The following is a 23,009-nucleotide window of genomic DNA, read 5'->3' as shown; positions in this document are numbered from 1 at the left end:
GGCATCTTCGGTCCAGACTGGGCTTGGCTCTGACGCCTGCAGATAAGGGCAGGAGGGAGGCCAGTGTCTCTAGCTCCTGCCTCCGTCCCCTACAGTGGCGGGCTCCACCCTCCCCACTCTACGCGCTTGCACCAGCCTTCCCCACCCCCACTCCCTTCTCCTCCATCCCTAGCACGCGCCCAGATGGAGAGCATCAGCCTCTCCTCCGCCTCTCCCCTCCACCACCCTCCGTCTCCGTGCAGGTCCAGCTGGCCTGGGACAGAGGGCAGCCCGTGACCTTGCACCTCGCTTGGACCAACAGGTCCTCAGAGTTCAGTACCATCTGGGATGGCTGCCTGGCTGCCTCCCCGGGGCAGGTATGCACTGGCTGGACTGCCAAACCACGCACGGGGCTCTCCCTAACTCGGAGTCTCTGTGTGGACTCCCCCAAGTCCCACACTCCATCCTCTTGTCAGCTCCAGGAAATTTGGGGTCTGAGTGTCCTCAGGGCCTGTGGGGCCTTAACACAGACCCCAGCCGTGTTCAGCGAGCAGCTCGATCTGTCCTGGGACCGACGCCGGGTGCAGCAGAACCTGACGTATGAGGTGAGGCCTAGAAAGCCGGGTCCCAGGCAGGTCACCCCTGGAGGTGGCGGGGAGGACTTGCTGTAGAAAGTGCCTGGCTCTGAGGCCATGGGGTCCTGTGCCAGTGCTAGCCGGGCTGCAGGACCGCGAGCATTTCATTTCTCCAGTGTGAGTCCTGGTGCGCTCATCTGTAAAATGGGTACAAAAATCCCTCCCTGACTGGCATGTAGGGACAGCTCTGGGAGATGAGGGAAGCAAGGCGTCCTGCCTGAGGTGAGCACTCAGAGCAGAAAAAGGAAGGGGCTGGTGACACCAGGGGACTTTTGGGGGCATGAGTTCAGGTTCCTGGAGGTGTCAGGGTCAAGGTCTCCCCAGTATCACTGCCTATGGGGGACTGCTGCTGGGGCCGAGCACTGTTCTGTAGAGCCTGGGACAGGGACGGGGCCGAGGAGAAATGTGGGCAGCTGGCCCTGAAAGTCAGCCCTGTTCCTGCTGGGGTCTTGCACCATGGGTTCTGGGACCCCTTAGGCTAGGCCCCCGGTGCTCCCAGCAAACACCTGCCCAGAGTGCAAAGGGCTGTTGTGGCCTCACGGTGCCCTCGCATTGCAGAGGCACTGGCCGTCCCAGCCAGACCGGCTCCATGTACAGGCTGTGCTGGAGCACGTCTTCACCTTCGTCGGCCCCTGCGCCACACACAGCCTCCAGGGACAGGTGGAGACCGACTACACCCACTGGCTGCACCACTCCCTGCACCTGGGGCTCTGCGACCTGCCCAGGGTGAGTCTGGCCCGGGGAAGCCGACCGCGACCGTGCAGGGAGGAGGAGAGAGGACAACATCCGCAGAGCACAGGGGTGTGAGCAAGGGAGCTGGGTGCCCACGTGCCCGCTCTGCTGTCTGCTGGTGGGGCGACCCCGGGCAGGGCAGATCGGCCCTCTGTGTCCCATCTGAGCAGCAGAAGAGGCAGTGGCTTTGGCAAGGAGCGGGAGGGTGAGATACCAGAGATGGGACACAGGACTAGAGCTTTACACGTAAATGAAAGGCACTCAGCCTCGTAGTGGTTGGAGGTGAGGGATTGGGACTCCTTCCCCCAACAGTCTTCCTGGGTTCGTTAGCTGGGTCTTTGGTCCCTCCTCCTACCTACCCACCCTTCCATCTGTCCATCCATCTCTCCCCATCCTCCTGTCTGTCCGTCTATCCATCCACCTGTCTACTCACCCACCCTCTCATCCATCCGTCCATCCACCTATTTCCCACTCTCCTGTCCGTCCTTCTGTCACTCTACCCACCCATCCATCCTTTCATCCGCCTACTTTCCACTCTCCTGTCTGTCCTTCTGTCCATCCATCCACGCACCCACCCACCCATCACCTACTCAGCCTCCTACCCACTCCCCCAACCATCCATCCATCCATTTTCCCATCTATCCATTCATCCCAGGGGCAGAGTTTTCCCTGTACAGGGTCAGATCGCAAATATTTTATCTTCTCAAGCCATGTGATCTCTGTTACAGTCACTCAACCTCATTGTCATGGGACTTTTGTAAACGAATGGGTGTGGCCATCTTCCAATGCATGTTTATTTACAAGAACAAGCACTGAGCCAAACTTGGCTCTTGGGACAGTTTGCCAACTCCATCCATCCATCTGTTAAAGCATTCGTGGGTTTTACTTAACGCAGGGCCCTTTACTAGGTGCAGGGGCAAGGATGGCGAAAGGGAAAGACCCGGTGCCCCACCCCCTGGAGCTCACGTTCCAGCGGGTTGAAAAAGTTAAACAAGACGCCTGATACATACTCAGGTGTAATGAGTGCCGCGAAGGAATGACACAGGGAGAGGGGATGGGGGACTGTGGGGGCCTCGCTGACAAGTACAAGTTCTGCAGAGGCAACAGACAGTGCAAAGGCCCTGTGACGGGACATGCTTCGGGTATTGGAGGAACATAGAGCAGCCTTTATAGAGAGCAAGGACGTGAGGTTAAGAAGGTAATGTTGACTCGTGGACCATATCAAGGCAACCCCCTTTTTTTCTCGGTACAGCGGGAAGACAGGATAATGTCTGATTTGCATTTTCAAGGTTAGTCTGGCTACAGTGTGGAGCAGGGACCATGGGCTGAACTGGAAGAAGGGAGACCCAATAGGCTATTGTGACAGCCCTGGAGGTCTGGAAGAGGCCAGGGCATGGTGGGGAGAGGAAGCTGCTGCCCCATGCCTTCCTGACCGCTGACACCCCCCATCATTCCAGGCTCTCTTAGTCTCTGGGGAGCACACCCTGGGCCACAGTGGGCTTCTGCTGCATTCCCACTGCCAACTGGGCCTCGCCCCGGACCCAGACCATGGTCTGCGCCTCAACCTGACCGTCCGTGACCACAGCAAGCCTCGGGCACCAGACTTCTCCGGGGAGCTGGAGGTGAGTGGCCAGGTCAGGGCTGTCCACGCCCCTCCCCCCCCCACCAGGATGCCCTCCCTCCTGCTCTGGCCTGCAAGGCCACCACTGCCTGGATGGCCCTGCCACCTAGTGGCCACTTTTAGAACTGCAGGCTGGCAACCTGGTGGGGACCCTCTGGCCTGGCCCAGCCCCAGCCCTGAGACGAGGCAGCGGCTGGACTGTCTGGGTTGGAATCCCAGCTTCGTCATTGCACCTACCCTCCCTCCCGGGGATTCATGGCGTTGAGGATTACACATGTTACTGCGTACAGATCATTGGGAGCAGGGCCTGAGAGGGAGCGCCCCCCCCCCCCCCAGTAACACATTCTATGGGTCTTCCTCCTCCTGGAAGGTAGGAGGGAACAGAGCCGAGCTCCATGCCTGCTCTGTCCCCACTGGCCCAGTGATCTTGGGAAGGGCCCTCACTGAGCCCTCCCTCCTCATCTGTAAGTGGGGAGCGGGCGTATCTCTCAGGGCAGTTGTAGGGTTCTGGGCACCCCCTTCCTCTGCCCCCTTTGGCACAGGTACACAGTAGGTATCCCATCACTGCTCCCGTCTGCCCACCTCTGTGTCTCCCTGGCCGAGTGCACCTGACTTTGGGGGTTTCCTTCTTCTGACCTCAGTTGTCTCCTCTGTCCAGTGGGCACAAATCCCACCTCCTCAGCAGAGCTGTTTGCACAGGGTCCATGCATAGTAGGTGCTCCTGGGGTGTTTCCTTCCGGCCTCCAGAGCTGGATGGGGACGGCTTTTCTGCCTCTGTTTCCCTGCACTGTAGCATGGTGATTTCAAAAGAGCGTTGCTTTCCAGGGTGGTCCGGGGCTGGCCGCTTCATTTCCCTGACTGCCAGCCCGGCCCCTGGGTGCTCCAGCTTCTGGAATCGCAGTGCCCCAAGGCCTGCCAGCCTGAGAGTGAGCCCCTGCCCCATGTGGGAGTCCACGCGGTGGAGACAGGCCTTTCCCATCCTTGTTTGGTCCTCACGACACTGTAAAATTTCATGAGGTTCTCTGGGCTGTACCCCGCCCACCTGGAAACCTTGCGGATGGATTTTTCTGGAACATTGTAGGGAGCCCCCTGAATCAGAACCCTAGGGCTGCTGAACAGAGGACTGCCTTCTGCAGTTGGCAGGGGTAGCGAACCTTGTAGGGAAGTACGTAGGTGTCCCTGTGCTCTGGGAGATGTGGGGCAGGGGGTGGGTGCTGCCTTTCCTCTCCCTGGCCCTGGGACCAGCGAGAGCGGAGGGCCAGGCCTCACTTGGCTCTCTGTCCTCCTGCTCGCAGATCCTCAGCCCCAAGGCTCAGCAGCTCAGCCTGCGGGGCCAGCTGTCCACCTCGGCTTCTCAGGGCAGCGTCCAGCTGGAGGGAATCCTGGACAACGGGGACAAGAAAGTGAGGTTGTCGGTGTCCCGGGCCCGGAGCTGCCTCCAGGCCACTGGGGCCCATGAGGAAGGTGAGTAGAGACAGCGGGGATTGCTCAGATGACTGGGGCGCGGCCCAGCTCGACCTCAGGACAGAGATTGGGGTGTTGAGAGTTGAGTGAGGGAGCCCCGTTAGGACTTCATGGCACCCCCAGCTCGGAGGAGACGGTGAGCACCCTGCGGCCACCTGCATGGGCTTGTGATGCCTGGAGAGGCTGGCAGAGGTTCTAGATGGGCAGAGCGGAGGTGGGTGTGGGCTGCAAGGAGGACCCCAGGCCTCAGCAGGGCTGGGAAGCTGATTTGAGGGGTGTGCTTCCAGGCCCGCAAACATTAGGGCCCGGGGGTGACGGGAAGCTCTTCGTGGAGAGGAGGCAGTGTGCACAGTTGGGCGGCAGCCAGCCGAGCCCTGGGGGCAACAGCAGGACCCTTCCTGGCCCCAGGGCGCCGAGAGGAGAGCGTGCTGCTGCGGGCATGTGCCCACGGGCGGACGGCCGAGGCGGAGGCCCTGCTCCTGGACGGTGGGCGGCCCGTGCAGCCCCTGGGACGCCTGAGCCTGCAGGCTGCCCCCCAGGTTCTCCGCCTGGCAGCGCACGGCTGCCCCGGAGCCCTGCTGGGCCGCGTGGAGGTGAGACGCCTGGGGCTGGGGGGGTGCTGTTCTCCCTGGGACAGAGGCCCTGGCACCAGGGCTGCCAGCCCTTGGGGTCCAACAGGGCCCAGAGAACCAGAGGCAGCTCTGTGGTCTGCAAACACATCCTGGGGCCCTAGGGCCGGCACCAAGAACCTGTCGGCCCCTCCAATCCTGTGAGGCACCCCCCCCAACCCCAGTGCCCCCAGCCTGTCCCTCTCTGTCCACAGTCCAGGATCGCAGCCATTGGGGCCCAGGTGGGAGCCCGGCTGGAGAGGGAGATCCGAGGCCTGGATGCCTACGTGGAGAGGTTCTGGCACCTGGTGGGTGGACTGTACTGGGGCGGCCGGGGACACAGTGGAGAAGGGGAGGTGCTGTGGGGGAGACACCCTCCACTCACCAGGCAGGGTGCCCGAGATCCTCCCACCGATCCTGCCTCGATTTCCCTGCCCAGGTGCGGCCGGCGGGCCCCCCGGATAGCGCGGTGGGCCCCCTCCTGCGGTTGTCCCACGCAGGCCTGGGGGCCGTGACGGCGAGTGGCTGGGCAGTGGTCACGGCGTGGGGCCAGAGCCAGGCCCGGCAGGCGCTGACACACCACTTGCCCCTCTACCTGGACAGGCTGCAGGCAGGGCTGGAGCAGCTGCGGAACGAGCTGGAACGTGAGTGAGCGAGCGAGCAAGGGCCCCACCAGGAGCCCCCCCCCCCCCCCCCGCGCAGGGCCTCCAGGGCCTTGAGGCCTTCCTGTTCCGTCCGCTCCTGGAGGTCCCCAAGCTCATCTTCCTCATGCCCGCTGCCTTAGTTTTTTGGGGACTGGAATTTTTTTTCCTAGTTCCTGCCTGATTTCTTTTGGGTTTCAGCTTGCTTGCTGTTGGGCCCAGTGCTGGGAGACTCCACAGCCCATTTCTGGCTCTGGGATTAGCACCCGCGTGGCTGTGTGGTTCGGGCTCCTGTGGTGGTTACTAAGTAGCCGCTGCCCCAAGCGTCCTCTGAGTGATGCTGGGAACCTCCGGCCTCCCCACGGGAGCACCAGGGCCGCCCGCTGGTCCTCCTCTCCCACCTGTTTGTATTTCTGGGTCAGAATCCCCACAGCCTCCCCCCAGCTCCCGTGGCTCGCTAGGGCTCAGTTCTCAGAGTATCTGCATGCTTGCGGCTAGGATTTGTTACAGCGAAAGCCCACAGAGCAAGATCAGCAAAGGGAAGGGGTACAGGGGCCAAGGCCTGAGCAAGGGAGAGAAAGTAGGCCCAAGCTTCCAGAATCTTCTCTAGGAAAGGTCACCCAGGACACCCTCAATTTCCCCAGCGCCCCATGGTGACGACAGGTGTTCACCACTGGTCTGCCAGGGAAGACCCTGCACCAAGGGTTTTCTTGGGGGCTGGGCACGTAGGAAGCCTCCCCTGGTGCACCCCACCATTCTGGACTTGCGGGGAAAGGGGGGGGGATCGGGCACAAGCCACTTGTCCCTACGAACGGGTGGTCCAGGGGGCTGGTCTCCCTGCTGGGGTCTGGGATTGTGGCATCGTGCCTGCCACCCGGACTCTGGAGTTGGGGGCGTGGGGAGGGGGCTCACGGTGGGTGTTGGCCCCCCGTTGCAGGGCCCCTGGCCACGCTGAAGGACGCCTACCTGGAGGTGACGCCGCAGCCCCTGGATGGGGTGTGGCAGGAGCGGCTGGAGGGGGCCGTGCGGCTGTGGCAGGCCCTGGCACCCAGGCCCATCGGGGCAGCCTTGGAGCTGGTGAGGCAGGGTGAGGGGGTGGGATGTGGGCCTGCTAGCTGGGGCCAACCCTGATGGCTTCCCCTGCCCCGCAGGCCGCCCACCAGATGCTGTCTTGGGCCGAAGCCACTTTGTCACAGGCCCTGAGGAGGCTCTGTCAGCCCGTGCTGGCCCTGTACCGCTTCTCAGCCAGGTATCACGGGGACTGTCGTGCCTGCCTCCCGCCCCAGGCCGGCCCCGGGCTGGCAAGGGGTCACCACTGGGTGCTGATGCTAAGGAAGGGCTGCGCCAGGCAGGGAGGCCTCGGAGCCACTTCTGGCCTCCTGGGGGAGGTGAAAGCCCTCCCCGCTGGCCCTCTGCACCCGCCTCCGCCCACGGGCGAGGGCGGCCATCATTCCCCATCCCCCTCCAGCCCGAACAGGTGCTGAGACTTCTCGGCTCCCTCACACCCCACAAGGTCGACCTAAGCCCCCGTTTCCCCCCGTTTCAGGGTTCTCCCTCGATGGAGGAACTCCCAAGGTCCCCTTTGGCTCTGACCTCCCCTTTCTCCCATGCTTTTGCTGCTCTCATCCACCCAGACGGGCGCCTGCCCCCCCTCAGGGTTCCCCCAGACGTGGCCCCACGGACCCGCAGCCCTGGGGGGGGGGGGGGGCAGCACGCACGTTCCCACGCCCAGCAGGAGCTCAGACACCTGTGTCGTCCCGGGAAGCCGCCGTGTCTGCCCTGAGCCCGGACCCTCCGGTGCTGCTTGCTCATTCCTGAAGCACAGACGGCTCGGGCCGGGGTCTCTAGCTCCTCCTTGCTCCCCCCAGGGACTGTTCGGTGCTGGTGACTCTGCCGCTGCTGCCCGCGGTAGACGAGCCCCTGGCCGTGGCCCGGGTGACCAGCTACGTGGTGGAGAAGCTGCTGCGGCCACTCCGAGAGCTGTCCAGGACCAACGTGCTGGCTGAGTACTACGGGCTCCGGCGCCGCTGGCTGGAGAGCCCCCACGAATGTGAGTCTCGGGCCTCCCTCATCCCCGGGGAAGCTCTGGGCCCTGTGCGGCATGGCAGTGGGATGTGGCAGGGGCAGGCAGAGAGAGAGGGGGCTGGTCCTGGGTGGCCTCTGGAGCCTGAGCCCAGTACCACAGGGCCCAGAGCTCCCTGGACTGCAGCTCCGGGCTTCCGGCCAGAGTAGGAAAGCCTGAGCCGGAGGCCCAAGCCCAAAGTGGGCCAAGCAGCTTAGGGTTCGAGGCCAGCTCCCTCCCCATGGACAGAGCTGGAGCCACAAAGGCAGACCTCCAGTTGGAGCCGGAAGGTGGCTAATTGAGTCCAGACTCCGGGTCAGGCAGGGCCTGCTGCCACGGGCTGGGCCCGGACCGGATGTGGCTCCAGAGGCCTGGGGCCCCGAGGGAGTTTGTATCCAGCTCGTGCCCGAGTGGGGCCTGGGCGCGTCTTCCCCTCTCGCTGGGCCTTGGTTTCCCCTTTGTCCAGGGGAGGTGGCAACACAGCTCACCCCTCTGGGTCACAGACGTGTGTGGTTTGTGAGCCGAGCTCCTTGATGCTGGGGGAGGTCTCAGGGCCTGGTAGGGCTGGGGGGGGTTCAGCGTGGTTCTCCTCAGCGTCCATGTGGGAATGCTGAGGCTCGGGGCACGCAGACCCCGTCTTAGAGTCAGGGGCTATGGTCTCTGTTAGGCAGCACAGTGAGCTGACCAGCTGGTCTTGGGGTTCCTTACACGTATCACCGTCAGCTCTGATGGCTGGTGAAGGGGTGTTCAGGACCCTCTTTGTGCAGCTGGGCAGGCCTGCAGCTCCCTGGCCTGGGACTGTGTCCACTAATGCAGCCCCCAAGTCCCCAGCTCCGCCCATCCAGACGCCACCCCACGTCACTGCTCAGCAGGGGAACCGGCCCGGTGGGTCACACTGTCCCCTTGCCAGACCATCTTCTGCCCACCTTAAAGAGGGCAGAGCTAGGCCCCCTTACATTGGTACCTTCCTCACACTGGATGGAGTCTTTGGCCATAGTTTTGTGCACTTTTTTTTACAGTGGTTGTTTTTCAACCGCTTCACATACAACGCCATTTATTTCAAGCATATAGTTCGGTGGCTTGGGTATATTCACAGAGATACACACCCCTTCCTCCCCCCATAAATTGTAGAGCATTTTCATTACCTCACTGAGCATTTCATCCTCGGTTCCTTAGCCGTCACCTTGGGCTCCATGGATTTGTCTGTTCTGAATAAATGAAATTATGTATCAGCCCCTTCTTTCTTTTTACTGTTGACGTGGCTGGAGCTGGCTCAGCTCGGGGTGCAGGGTGGGTGGGGAGAAGACCTGGGGATAGACGCCCCTTCTCCCCAGGGGGGGGCGTCTAAGAGGACACTGGCCTGAGCGGCCCCAGACACCCTGGGGTTCCCCTGGGTGCAGGGCCCCTAGGCCAGCGGGCAGAGCTGACCCGTCTTACCTGTCCTGGCTTCTTCCCAGACCACGCTGTGGTGGCCGGAGCCAGGCACGTGGTGACCTTCGATGGCCAGGTGTGGAGCCTGGGTGTGCGCTGTGGCCGTCTGCTGCTGGCCAAGGACTTTGCCCGAGACACGTTCTTGCTGACGCTGAACCGGGCCCCCTCGGGGCTCCTGTCCTTGGCTGTGGAGTTGAACCGCACCACCCTGGTCGTCTACCCGAGCCTGCAGGTGAGCACGCGAGAGTGTGAGGGGCAGGTGGCCCAGGCCAACGACACGTTCCTGCCTCCCGTCCCATCCACACACCTGTGTCCTGGGCCCCTGACACCCCACATCGCCCACCACCTGTCCGCTCTGTCCCGTCCGGCCCCCAGACCTACAGGCTCCACAACTCCTCCCGGCCGACACAGAGCTGTCCACATGTGGGTCCACCTCCTGCCAAGACAAGGACGGACATCCCCCGGATTGAGCTGAGCAGTGAGGATGGCGTTTCTGTCGCCTGTGACATCCGAGCTGGCCTCTGCAGCCTGACTCTGGGCCTCTGGCTCCACGGTGGGTCTGGGCCCCGGGGGGGCAGCCTCCAAGCCAGTGCTGCTGGCCATGCTGAGGCCAGTCAGCTTCCAGGGCTGAGGCCAGCAGAGCCCTGGCGAGGGGTGCTCTTGAGGGGTGGTGGGTAGGACACCCACGGACTTCCTGCGGCTGCTCCTTAGGGCTTATGACCTAACCAGGCGGGAGAAGTCGTCTGAAGGACTCAGATGGGAAGGGGGTCCCAGAGCATCTCTCCCTGCTGGATCATGCCAGTGTGGGCACCGACCCCACTGCAGAAGGACAGATAACTGTTCGGCTCTGTGCCCACTGGCCTTGACCCTGCCTCTCTAATCCCACGAGTGCCTCCTCCTCTCCTCCCGGCTGTGGGCTGTAGTAGGTGTGACCTGACTGAGGTCAATGTACTGGCCCCCGTTCCCACGGCCAGGAAAGGAGCCCAGTGCTCCCTGGCCCCATGTTCCGCCCCTTTTCGGGAACGTTCCCCTCCGGGTTGAGGGCAGCTCGCGCTTGCTCCCCTCAATCTAGTTAGACAGCTTTCCTGCCGGCCCAGGCCACTCGGGATGAAGATGGCTGGCAGGAGGAAGGTCCAGATGGAGCACAGACATTTTCTCCCCTTCCTTGCCTTTCTCTCTTTTCTCCTCTCCTCTCTGAGGGAGAGTCAGAGCCCCGGTGGTGGTGGGGGCATCAGGGGTGGAGAGCTGGGGCAACCCTGGAACCTGGGACAGGACAGACTCCCCCATGGGTCCCTTGCCCCACAGGGGTGTCTGCTGGCCTTCTGGGCACCAATGACAACGAGGCGGCCAATGAGCGGACACTGCCAGATGGCACAGTGGCCCACAGCCTGGAGGAGCTCGCCCTGGCCTGGCAGGTGAGCTGGTGCACCAGCCCCTCCCCCCGCAGGCTCATCCATCCTGGGGGCATGGAGGGTAGAGAGTGGCTGGGGGTGGTCATTGCCTCCAAAGACTAATGCACCTGCTCTATAGCTGCCCAAGAAGATGGAGGTCCAGGCGGGAGGCCTGAGTCTGGGCTTTGCCTCTCCAGGTGGGTGGCGACTGCAAGGCCATGGAAAGAACTCAGGAGTGCCCTGGCCGGAGCCCCACCTGCTGGGCCTTCTTCCAGGACCCCCGTTCCTGCCTGGGGAACTGCTTCAGGGTGGTGAGTGTCAGGTACCATGCAGCAGGTAGACCAGGAGACCAAAAGTGGCCCTGATCTTGCCTTCGCCCCTCCCCTGGGCTACTCCCAAGGGTGCAGTGGGCAAGGACCGTGACTCTGGGCGCTGGATTTCAGGTGGACCCCGTGCCATTCCTGAGCCTGTGCGTCCAGGACGCCTGTGGCCCTCAGGAGCTCCACCTGGCCTGTAACCTGGCGGCTGCCTACGTCCACTTGTGTGCCCGGGCCTTCGTGCCCCTGGACCCTCCTCCACAGTGCGGTAAGCCGCCCCAGCCCTCCGTGCAGCCGACCCCTGCCTTCCCTCCTGGAGGGAAAACTAGTTACTGTCTCTTAGTTCACGGCATGACAACGGAGTGCCTGTCTGCCCGGCAGAAGCTGAGAGTTAAGGCAAAGTGTTGTGCAGAGGAACACTTACTGAGAAGGAGATGCCCCAAGACTGCCCTGCCCAAGCGAAGTCCAGTGAGTCGCGGGTGCTGACAGAGGAGACAGTAGCATAGACAACGATAAACTCACCTCCCCGAACCACAAACCACAGATCTGCCACTCAGGGATTTGAATGTTCAGTCTCTCCGAGGTCTGGAAAGCCCTGCAGCAGCCGCTGAGCAAGATTCCGATTCCCACAGCTAAAGCCCCACGGCTCGGGGATGGAAGTCAGCACGTGCACTGCAGAGCAGGAGTAAGGCCCCTGGTAAAGGAGACATTATTCATGATGCTCCGAAAGGAAGCGTCAGGCAGGCTGTATTCAGGGGGACTGTCGGAGAGGGACAGGAGCCACTGCAAGGGGGTCTGACCATAGAGGAGAGAGCGATCAGGCTCTGGTTACAACAGGGAAAAGTGGGGACTGAGAGTCAAGGAGCAGGGCCCGGGTGGGGGTGGTCTGTGGATGCAAAAATTACCAAGAGGAACCATCGGGGACGGCGAAGTTCTGCGAACCCACCCTGCCGGGAACTTGCTAGAGGCAGCCCTGGCTGATGGGAGGACCCCTGTCGGATGGCAAGGGGACCCGTCATCCTGGCTTAAATGACCTAGCAGAATGCTTGCTAGACCTGGCCCAGGGAGAGACAGAACCCCCAAAGGAGGCCTCACGGAGATTTCCACAGAGCCCAAGTAGAGTCTGGTCAGACAACCACGCTTACCTATGCCGTAAGACCTTCAGATGCTAGAATTTGAAACTCTTAAATACAAAGGTTAACTGAAATTTAAAACTTAACCCTCTGAGCCACCCAGGCACCCCAAATCTGTTAAGTGTCTGACTCCTGATTTTAGCTCAGGTCATGTTCTCAGGGTCATGGGGTCAGGCCCCAGGTCTGGCTCTGCGCTAAGCGTGGAGCCTGCTTAACATTCTCTCCCTTCCTCCCCCCAGCTCACATGCCCTCTTTCTAAAAATAAATACTTAAAAAAGATTTGAGCAAAGAAAAAATTAATGAACAAGAAAATATAAAAGAGTCTCATAGAAAGTTCAGGAGGAGAAAATAAAGAGGTTTGAGAGCTGGAACTCCCTGGCTTCCAGAAGCACAAGGTATCCCAGATACTGTCCATCCCACCCCTTATTAAGACACGTCAGCGTGGCTCTTTGAAGGAACAAGTAGACGACCAGCGTCCCACCGGCAAGGACCAAACGTGGTAGAATATACACCTTTAAAGGGGACAACTGCCTCCTTAGATTTGAAACCCAGCTCAACTCTGACCCGAGTTATCTGCAAATGTCCTCCCCGCTGATGGACACTCCTGCACCATCCGTGGCTGCCTCCGTGTTGGAACAGCAGAGCGCTGGCGACGACTGTCAAGTCTGAAGTGTCTACTGTCCGTTAGGGAAAGTGTTGGCTGGTCCTCCGTGTGAACCAGGGGAAGCAGGAGGGAGAAATTAATGGAACGAACTAGAAGTCGAAACTACAGATCAGCAGCGATTTTGAAAAGCCGCTCGCCAACTTCGCTCATCAATTTCCAGACGTAGGTTAAAATACAGTGGTTGGGGGGTGCCTGGGTGGCTCAGTGGGTTAAGCCGCTGCCTTCGGCTCAGGTCATGATCCCAGGTCCTGGGTTCGAGCCCCACATCGGGCTTTCTGCTCAGCAGGGAGCCTGCTTCCTCCTCTCTCTCTGCCTGCCTCTCTGCCTACTTGTGATTTCTCTCTGTCGAATAAATAAATAAATAAATAAATACAGTGGTTGGATAAAGAATGTTTAACCTCCAGAGTCTCCGAGCCCTTCAGGCAGCTGAACCTCTAGGCTGAAATGTTCCTCTCAAAATCATCAGGGAAACCTGAGGGAAGAGGACACCAAAAAATAGATTTCATCAAGGTTAAAATTATTCTGTGAAAGACCTTCTTTAAGACTGTGGAAAGACAAAGAAAATGCAAGGCATATATCGGACATAAGACTCCTATCTTATATGTAAACTCAAATGTAACAGTTAAGAAACCAAAAAACAGAATGGAAAATGGGCAAAACCCCTGGAGACGTTTCACCTAAGAGGACATATGAGTGGCACACACAAAAAATGAGGAACAGTTCCAGCCCTCAGGGACAGGAGACCACTACATACCGACTAGGACCGTTTTAAAAAAAAAAAAAAAAAACACCAAATACTGGCAAAAACATGGAGAAGCTGGTTCTTGTGTGTATTGCTGGTAGGAGAATGGGAAACGATATAGTCACTCTGGAAAAAGGCTAAGCATGTGCTGACCACTTGTTCCAGCAACTGCATTCCTAGACCTTCACCCCAGAGAAATTAAGAAACATGCTTCCGGCAAAAGTGAGTATCCGAACACAGTATTTTAATAGCCCAGAACTTAAAACAACCAGAAGAGCCTACTTTTGGTACGTCCCTCTTCCCTGGGATCCTGCTCAGCAATGAAAAGGAGCATCCTCTTTTTTTTTTTAAATTTGACAGCACGCACAAGCAGGCAGAGAGAGAGAGGGAGAAGGAGGTTCCTCGTGGAGCAGGGAGCCTGATGTGGGGCTCGATCCCAGGACCCAGAGATCGTGACCTGAGCCAAAGGCAGATGCCCAATGACTGAGCCACCCAGGCACCCCAGAAAGGAACACACTCCTGATATGGGCAACAACTCAGATGACTCTTGAGAACCTTACACTGAATCAAAAGAAAGCCAGACTCAGAAGGTCACATGTTATCAGATTTTGTTTTTATAACATCCTGAAAATGACCGGTTGTAAAGATGGAGAGTAAGTTAGTGGCTGCTGGGGGTCGGGGTGGTCGTGGCCACCACCCTGCGGTGGCACAAGGGAGATGTGTGTGCTGGTAGAAAGAATTCTGGCTTCTGATGGTAGAAGGAGTAACACGAGTCCACGCCTGGGATGAGAGGTCAGAACGACATAGATGCATTTCTACCAACGTCCGTTGCTGGGTTTTGATATGGTACTAATAATAATGGAAGATGTGACCATGGGGAGGAACTGAGAGATACACAAGCCTGCTCTGTACTTCCTACCGTTGAACTTTCTGTAAATCTATCATTATTTCAAAACAAGAAGTTGTAACTGTGACACACCAGGGCCAGATTGCAACAGGCAAGTCGTAATCATTGCCCATCCCTGTTCCAGAAGAGAAAAAGAAAACCTTTCTCTTCGCATTTTGATGAAGTAGGATGATATGAACATCCCACAAGAATAAAGGAAGAAGCCCAACGGTGCCCTCGGGTACGGAGGTCACGGACACAGCAATGAGCCAAATCCAACAATCTGTGGGATCCGAGGGACATACTGACGAAGGGAGATCGTGCAGAAGGCTTCCGGCGGGTTAGCTAATAATGCGTTGGAAATATCTCGATCAAAATCCAGAGGAGGGCAAGTGACATTGACAAGATGGCAGGCCTAGAAGCCCAGACCCTCGCTCCTCTTGGAAATACCAAATGTATAATAAAATGGACCACAGTACTCTGTGACAACTCGAAAAGCAGCAGCAGCCTCCAAATGGGCACCCAACCAGGAAAAGGCTGAGCACAAGAGAGTAGGGAGCCCTGGGGTGGTCTCTGCTTGCCTGTTCCAGTACGGTTTCAAGTAAGCCAGCCCATCCCGGACTCCGTCCTCAGGGTGGAAGGAAAAGTGGGGAACTTGGCTTTCGATGTTCGGACGCACCTGGGGGCTGCCAGAGGGCTCGGGGTGCTGGTGAGAATGGTGGCAGAGTCTAGATGTTGGGATGAAAGTTGCTGAAAGCAGTTATGGGTACCCGTCCACGCCAGAGGGGGCTTCAAGGAGTCTGCAGACCCCCAGGGGGCTAGGGGCGAGATGACGGCTAGAGGAATGCAGTGCTGTATCCAAACCCATAAGAGGCAGGGGTGAGGCTCCGAGGGAAATTAAGATATATAAAAGCAACTGGGTATTCTGGGGGTGTGGAATTAAAGCATACACACAGGCCCAGGGGAGACACAGCCGTTGCAAGAACCCTGTGCCTTTCCCCCGGGCTGATCCGTGAAGATCTTCCCCTGGGCAGGGACAGTCTGCAAAGACTAGGAGAGGTGGTGGTTTTTTTTAAATGCCCAGTTTTCAACCAAAGATGACCAGACATACAAAGCAACCAGGAAGGAGGGCCCATTCAAAGGAGTACAGAAAACCTCCAGAAACCAACATCCAGGGTACAGAGCCCTCTCGGATCTTCATGGCAGACACTTAAAACCACCCTCCAAAATACCCTCCATCACCTGAAGGAGAAGGCAGGCAGACGACTAAATGCTGCGAAGAAAACCAAGTACAAGCAGGAGAATTTCAACAAAGAGAAACTGTAATAACCAAATTCTGGAGGCGAAAAGTCCAGTAACTGACTTCATGCCGACCGCGGAAGACGGGCTTTTGATCTGAGGACACACACAGGTTGAAAGCCGAAGGATAGAAAGAGATCTTCTCCACAAAGAGTAACCAGGAGAGAGCAGGGGGCGCTGTGCCGATATTGGAAAAATCAGATTTAAGGAAAAAAAAAAAAAACTGTTACAAGGGACAGGAAAGGACATTATGTGACAATAAAGGGGTCAGTTCTCCAAGAACAACAATTTTAAGTATAAATGCATCAGGTATCCGAGCTCCTCAGTATCAGAAGCAAAGAGGGACAGAATCGAAGGGGGAAAAAGCGTCTTCCACTGAGGGCACCTGGGGGGCACAGTCGGTTAAGCCTCTGCCTTTGGTTCAAGTCACGATCTCAGGGTCCTGGGATGGAGCCCCACATTGGGCTCTCTGCTCAGTGGGGAGTCTGCTTCTCCTGTCTCTCTCCCCCAATCATGTTCTCTCTCTCAAATAAATAAAATCTTGAAAAAAAAGTTCCACATTGAGACCTTCAGCCCTCCCAACCCCCCCACCCACTTTCAACCATGGATGGAACCAGAAAGATGATCACGAAATGAATGGAGAATTTGAGCAGCATGGCAGATCAACTGGACCTAAAAACACGCACAGCACTCCACCCAACAGCCACAGAATATGTAGTTTTCTCAAGTACACATAGGACATTCTCCTGAACAGACCATATGTTACACCACAAAATAATTTTTTTTTAATTAAGATTTTATGTATTCATTTGACAGAGCACAAGCAGGGAGCCCGATGTGGGGTTTGATCCCTAGAGCCCTGAGATCATGACCTGAGCCGAAGGCAGATGCTTAACCAATGTCCCCACAGAATAAGCCTTAATAAATTTTTGAAAACTGAGATCCTAGAAACTTGCAACTAGAAATTAGTAGCAAGTGGAAAATGGGAAAAATCAAAAATTGTACAAAATTAAACAACATACTCTTGACCAATGGGTCAAAGAAATCACAGGGTAAATGAGCAAATATCTTGAAAGCATGATGAAATTAAAAAAAAAAAAGCCAAAACCAAGATATTTAGAGAAAACAATGCCAAGAAGGAAATTTATATTCTTTTCCTGTAAATACTTACATGAAAAAAGACCTCAGATCAACAACCTAACTTTAACACCTTAACAAATTAAAAAAAAAAAAAAAAAAATGAACCCAAAACTAGTAGGAGGAAATCACACAGATTCAGAGACTATCAAGTTTTTTTTTTTTTTTAAGATCAATAAAACTGACAAAACTTAGCTAGATTGGCTAATTTTAAAAAGAAAGGATTAACCTAAAATCGGAAATGAAATAGAGGAAATTGCAGCCAATTTTTACAAAAATAAAAAGGACTGGGGAGCCTGGGTGGTTCAGATGGTTAAGCGTCTACCTTTGGCTCAGGACATGATCCCGGAGTTCTGGGGTCGAGTCCCACATTGGGCTCCTGGTTTGGTGGGGAGCCTGCTTCTCCCTCTCCCTTCCCACTCTTGTGCTGTTTGGCTGTCTCAAATAACTAAATAAAATCTTAAAAAAAAAAAAAAGATTTTAGAAGTACTATGAACAACTGTATGACAAATGGACAACCCAAATGAAATGGTTAAATTCCTAGAAACCTGTAACTTGCCAGGACTGAATCATGAAGAAGTAGAAATCCAAACAGCCCTGTAACTAGTGAGAAGATTGAAACAGTAACTAAAAACGTCCTCACAAAGGAGGAAAAAGAAAGAAAGAAAAAAAAAAAATCCCAGTCTTCACTAGTGGAGTCTACCAAGCATTTAAAGAATGAAAAGCAATCCTTCTCAAACGCTCACAAAACATGAAAGAGGGAACACGTCCAGATCCCTATGAGGCCAGAATTCCCGCCATGCCAAAGCCAGAGAAAGACACTTTGAGAAAAACACACACATACACAAAAACTAGAGACCAAGATCCCTGATAAATAGGATAATATAGATGCAAAATCCTAAAGAAGAACAAAGACAAGGAAGAGTACGAGCCAACAGAAGTCAAGAGAGCATGGGGGGGGGGGTGGTTTATACACCACAACCAAGTGTGATTTATTCCTGAAATGCAAGGGTGGGTAAACATAGGAAAATTAATAATGTATAACCCATTCCCAGAATGAAGGTCAAAAACCACATGCTTGTTTCTGTTGATGCAAAGAAAACATCTGAACAAAAATTCAGTATCCTTTCATGATAAAAAACACTCAGCAAACAGACTAGGAGGAAACCAGCTAATAAAAGGCACGCTCGAGAAGCCCACAGATAACATATCCGATGGTAAGAGGCCGAAGGCTTTTACTCTGAGATCAGAACTAAGGCAGGGATGTCTATGTTGGCCTCTTATATTACATGCAGTATTAGGAGTACTAGCCAGAGTGATTAGCCAGAAAAAAAAAATTAAGGCATCCAAATTGTTAAGAAAGAAATTATCTCTGTTAATTACTGTCTGTTCTCAGACAAAATGAACATGTAAATAGATACAAAACCTATGTCCCTGCAGAAAACCCTAAAGATGACACACATACATCCTCCATTAGAACTAATAAATTTGTCAAAGTCGCAGAATATAAAATCAACACAAAAACTGCAAAATCAATACCAAAACTTGCATTTCTATACACTAACCTAATGGAAGTGAGGAGAGTAAGTTTCATTTACGCTAGTATTCAAAGAAATAAAATACTTGGAATAAACTTAACCAAGAAGCTGAAAGACCCGTATACTGCCAACTATGAAACATTGCTGAAATAAGTTAAAGATACAAAGAAATGGGAAAATATCCCACATTAATAGATCGGAACACTTAATATCATTAGGATGTCAATACTACCCAGGGTTCTATGGACTTAAAGGAAACCCCATCAAAATCCCAATAGCCCTTTCCTACAGACATTGAAAAAAGAAAAGTTGGGACACCTGGGTGGCTCAGGCGTTAAGCATCTGCCTTCGGCTCAGGTCATGATCCTAGGGTCCTGGGATTGAGCCCCGCATCGGGCTCCCTGCCCAGCCGGGAAGCCTGCTTCCCCCTCTTCCACTCCCCCTGCTTGGGCTCCCTCTGTTGTTGTCTCTCTGTCAAATAAAATCTTTTTTTAAAAAATCCAACCTAAAAATCATATGGATTCTCAAGGCCCCCCAAATAGCCAAAGTAATCTTGAAAAAGAACAAAGTTAGAGGTTTTACACTTCCTGGTATCGAACTTATAACGAACTTTTAACAAAGCTGTGGCAATCAAAGCACTATGGTACTAACACAAGATATACAGACCAGGGGAACAGAATAGAGAGCCCAGAAGTGAAGTAAATCCTTGTGACTTCTCACAAGATTGTCAAGACCATTCAATGGACAAAGCCCAGTCTTTCCATCAAATAGTGGGCAAGCAGGGCGGGGGAGGATGGGTGTCTACATCCCAAAGGATGACCTTGGACCCTTACTTTATACCACATACGAACACTTGCTCAAAATGGATCAGACGTCAGGGCACCTGGGTGGCTCAGTGGGTTAAGTCTCTGCCTTCAGCTCAGGTCATGATCCCAGGGTCCTGGGATCGAGCCCCCGCATCAGGCTCTCTGTTCTTCGGGGAGCCTGCTTCCCCCTCTCTCTCTCTGCCTGCCTCTCTGCCTACTTGTGATCTCTGTCAAATAAATAAAATCTTTTAAAAAAATGGATCAGATGTCTAAATACAAAAACTGAAAGCATAAAGCCCTCAGAATATAGGGGAAAAGCTTCATGACGTTGGCTCTGACGGAGTCCTTGGAGAGGCATCAAGGGCCCAGTCATCTAAAGACAGACAAATTTAACTTCATCAGGGATAAACACTTTTGTGCACAAAAGGACAATCGACAGAGTGTAATATAAAGGCAGCCTATGGGATGGCAGAAAATCTTTGCAAATTTTATCTGATGACGGGTAAATATTCTGAATATATAATGAACACCAACAGAACAACCTGATTAAGAAATGGTCGAAGGCAGGGCATGTGACCCTTGATCTTGGGGTCATGAGTTCGAGCCCCACATGGGGGATTACTAAAAATAAATTTGCAAATGTTAGAGAAAATGGTCCAAGGAACCGGAATAGACATTTCTCCAAAGACGACATCCAGACAGCTGACAAGCATGTGAGATTTTCAGTATCGCTCATCGTCAGGGGAATGTGAATCAAAACCACAACAACCTATCTCCTCCCACCCATCAGAAGAGCTACTGTAAGAAAAAAAAAATTAGGAAATAAGTGTTAGCAATGATGAGGAAAAAAATTAGAACTCTTGTGTACTGTGGATGGAAAGGCAAAAAAAAAAAAAAAAAAAAAAGAGACTCAGCCATTCTGGAAAACATTATGATGGTTCCTTAAAAAATTAAACACAGGGACGCCTGGGTGGCTCAGTTGGTTAAGCTGCTGCCTTCAGCTCAGGTCATGATCCCAGTGTCCTGGATTGAGTCCCACATCGGGCTCCTTGCTTGTCAGGGAGCCTGCTTCTCCCTCTGCCTCTGCCTGACATTCTGCCTGCCTGTGCTCGCTCTTGCTCTCTGACAAATAAATAAATAAAATCTTAAAAAAAAAATATTAAACACAGAATCACCATAGGATCCAGCAACTCCCACTTCTGGACACATACCAAAAGGAATGGAAAGTACGGACTCCAACAGGAATCTGTACCTCCATATTGTGATTTATACAATATATAAAGTCTAGACCTTCTGACACTTACTACATATGGACGAACCCTGAGGACGTTATGCTCAGTGAAGGAAGCCGGTCACGAAGTCCCATGTTCTCGGAGTGCACTTAGGGGAGGCACCTCGAGTAGTCACAACCATGGAGCCCAGGTCTCCAGCTGCTGGTAGAAGCGGCGGTTGAGGGGTTGTCGGTTAATGGGAACAGAGTTTCAGTTTTGCAGGACAGAAAAAAAAAGTTCTGGAGCTGAATGGTGGTGTTGGCCGCACAGCACTGTGGAAATGTCCTCAAGAGGACTTGCCTGTGCCCTTGGACACGGTGATCAGATTTTTGTACATGAAAGAATGTTTATGGAGCGCCTGCTCCACGCTCGGCATGGTGATAGGCCAGTCAACACTGTACTCCTGAGCGAGGGGATGATAAGAGACCAACACACTCAAGGAGCCAGAAATCTAAGCACAAGAATGAGCTCAGACCGACAGACGCCCAGACACGCGGGAATTCACGACTGGGTTTATGGGACACAGACCGTATGTTCTGGCAGGAAGCTGGAAAGTAGTTTAAGAGTGCTTCTTATCTGGAAAAGAACCCCAAATCTTTGGAGAGGACAGAAAAGGCACTTAATGGAGTACTCTCATGTTCATATTTTTAAAGAATTTCAACCCAAGGACCTCCCTGAAGCGGGTGTTTGGTGTCTAGCCTTTACTGTCCCAGGCGGGTGGGGACACATCAGAAGCCCTCTGAGGTCGGCAGCCAGAAAAGATACGCCGTCCCTGCTTCTGCTGCACGCTCTGTCAGCAACCCCACTCAGGCCAGACACAATCAAGGACCAGAGATCTCCAAGAACGTTTCAAACTCACCTGCTAATGGCGACTTGCCTAGGGAGGGGCAGAGGGGCCGTCCCTTCTCAGTTGACGGGATCCACACTTCCATGTGAGCCAGAGGTCCCGGGGTGAGCCTGTGTTGCTCTAAAGTAGAGGGAAACCACACAGAGGTCACCAGATACTCTAGATCCATCTGACTGTCCCTGCTGCTTTGGTGCCCCGGATCCCCTCTCCTTATCCTTCAGGAGTCAGCTCAGGCATGACCCCCCCCGCCGAACTTCCCTTCACCCCGATTTGGGTTTGGGGCGTCCCCTGTGCTCCCAAAGCCTTGGGTGCTGGGTCCAGCCCCCTCGCCAGGCTGGGAACTCCAGGGTGGGGACGGGGTGGGTGGGGAAACCAGGTCTTGGTTCTGTGCCTCACAGGTGTAGGGAATGACTGGCCGGTAACTCCTGCTCTTTTCCAAAGGGGGAGGGGTCCTTTTAAAAAGCCCCCCCCCCCCCCCCGGGGCCTGACCATGCTAGGGCTGCCAAAAGGCGCCCCCGCTCCATCCTCTGGGCGCCCAGCACAGCCCGGCCTCCTCTTCTCTTTACAGTTTGAGACTGTGCCTAGGCCAGCACCAGCGGCCCAAGATTTCAGCCTCCTACACCTTCTCCCACCAATCCCAGCTCCTCGGCAAGGCCGGGATTCTTGGCTGGGCCAGAACCATTAGCATGAAACAGCAGCGGGTGGCGACCACAAGTGCTCCAGATACAGCAAGGGAGGCTCGGAGTCGAAGATTTCAAAATACTTCTGGGGACCATGAAGCTCCCAGCTGGTCTGGAGGATTCTTTATGCCTTCCTCGATACCTGCGCTCTCTCCAGGACACAGCCTGGCCCCCTGGGCCCCGCCTCTGCAAAGGGAACTCCATTCCAGCAACTGTCCTTGCCCTAGATGTTTTTCCTCGTGCTTGGCTGCTCTGGCTGAGGCCTCCACGGTGTGAGCCTGGCCTGCCCTGAGGTCTTCCTAGCTTGGCACTGGCTTCCCCTGCCCTCTGCAGCATCTCCCTTAAGACCTGAGGCTCCTGGAGGGGGACGGATGGTCCCCAATTCCTTCAGCATAAGCCTGGTGGGAGAGTCCCTCTTCGGGGTAAACACTGGATCTGGAACAGAACTGTTTCGAAGCCTCCTTTTTGAGGGGCTGGTTCCCAGAGATACCTGCTGGGGGCACTCAGGCCCCAAGGTTATAGCCTTCAAAGCTGTTCACTTTCTCTGGGAAGGCAAACCTATCCCTTGAATTTTTGACCGAAAAATAAATCTGGCAGAATCCCCAACACATCCACTGGATGGATGGGACTAACCGTCCACAGTAATGATGGGGGAGGCTGTGAGATCTGCCCTCCAGGAGGAGCCCCCCCACCCAGGCCCTCTGCGCACAGATTCCTAAGATCCTGATTCCAGAACAAAGGGCAAAGCATCAGACACTAGGAACGGGTCAACCAGAAGGTCAGATGCCAGATACGGTTGTCCCGGCCTCCCCACACATAAATAATACTCAGCACACAGCAGGTGCTCAATAAAGTTTAGAAGAAGGAACTCTAGAGAGTCGGAGAGTTTTTTGAAGATGGCTCGAACAGGGCCAGCCCAGTACACTCCCACGTGCTGGAGAGAGGTGGGAGGGGAGCGGTGTTCTGATTTGTTGAGTGTGGGCTATGCTGTCATGGGGTTACAACCGAAAGACCCCAGAGTCCAGGCACGACTCTTTGAAAGATGTGTGACCTTTTCTTAGACCTTAGAGTAGGTCAGGGAGGCCTGCATGACCCCATGTAATGAAGAAACGGGCTCGAAGAACC

The 23,009-nt window shown here is 54.9% G+C and overlaps 1 protein-coding gene across 1 annotated transcript in view; it reads left to right on the top strand.

The window, feature by feature from the left end:
* LOC125091020 (uncharacterized) overlaps positions 1 to 22,796 on the top strand; it is a 134,602-nt gene extending 111,806 nt beyond the window's left edge. The window contains exons 56-72 of the mRNA XM_047714389.1: positions 243 to 356; positions 456 to 584; positions 1,173 to 1,340; positions 2,804 to 2,968; positions 4,263 to 4,431; positions 4,840 to 5,024; positions 5,255 to 5,347; positions 5,479 to 5,683; positions 6,618 to 6,757; positions 6,832 to 6,929; positions 7,549 to 7,730; positions 9,200 to 9,405; positions 9,549 to 9,726; positions 10,479 to 10,588; positions 10,762 to 10,875; positions 11,008 to 11,149; positions 21,773 to 22,796. Coding sequence (XP_047570345.1) covers positions 243 to 356; positions 456 to 584; positions 1,173 to 1,340; positions 2,804 to 2,968; positions 4,263 to 4,431; positions 4,840 to 5,024; positions 5,255 to 5,347; positions 5,479 to 5,683; positions 6,618 to 6,757; positions 6,832 to 6,929; positions 7,549 to 7,730; positions 9,200 to 9,405; positions 9,549 to 9,726; positions 10,479 to 10,588; positions 10,762 to 10,875; positions 11,008 to 11,149; positions 21,773 to 21,777 — 2,403 coding nt within the window. The 3' untranslated portion in view covers positions 21,778 to 22,796. The remainder of the gene's footprint in view (positions 1 to 242; positions 357 to 455; positions 585 to 1,172; positions 1,341 to 2,803; positions 2,969 to 4,262; positions 4,432 to 4,839; positions 5,025 to 5,254; positions 5,348 to 5,478; positions 5,684 to 6,617; positions 6,758 to 6,831; positions 6,930 to 7,548; positions 7,731 to 9,199; positions 9,406 to 9,548; positions 9,727 to 10,478; positions 10,589 to 10,761; positions 10,876 to 11,007; positions 11,150 to 21,772) is intronic.
* The last annotated feature ends 213 nt before the right edge of the window (positions 22,797 to 23,009 follow it).

This window comes from Lutra lutra, chromosome 18 (assembly GCF_902655055.1).
Source record: "Lutra lutra chromosome 18, mLutLut1.2, whole genome shotgun sequence".
NCBI classification, from domain to species: domain Eukaryota; kingdom Metazoa; phylum Chordata; class Mammalia; order Carnivora; family Mustelidae; genus Lutra; species Lutra lutra.
This window is presented reverse-complemented; position numbering and strand designations above follow the sequence as displayed.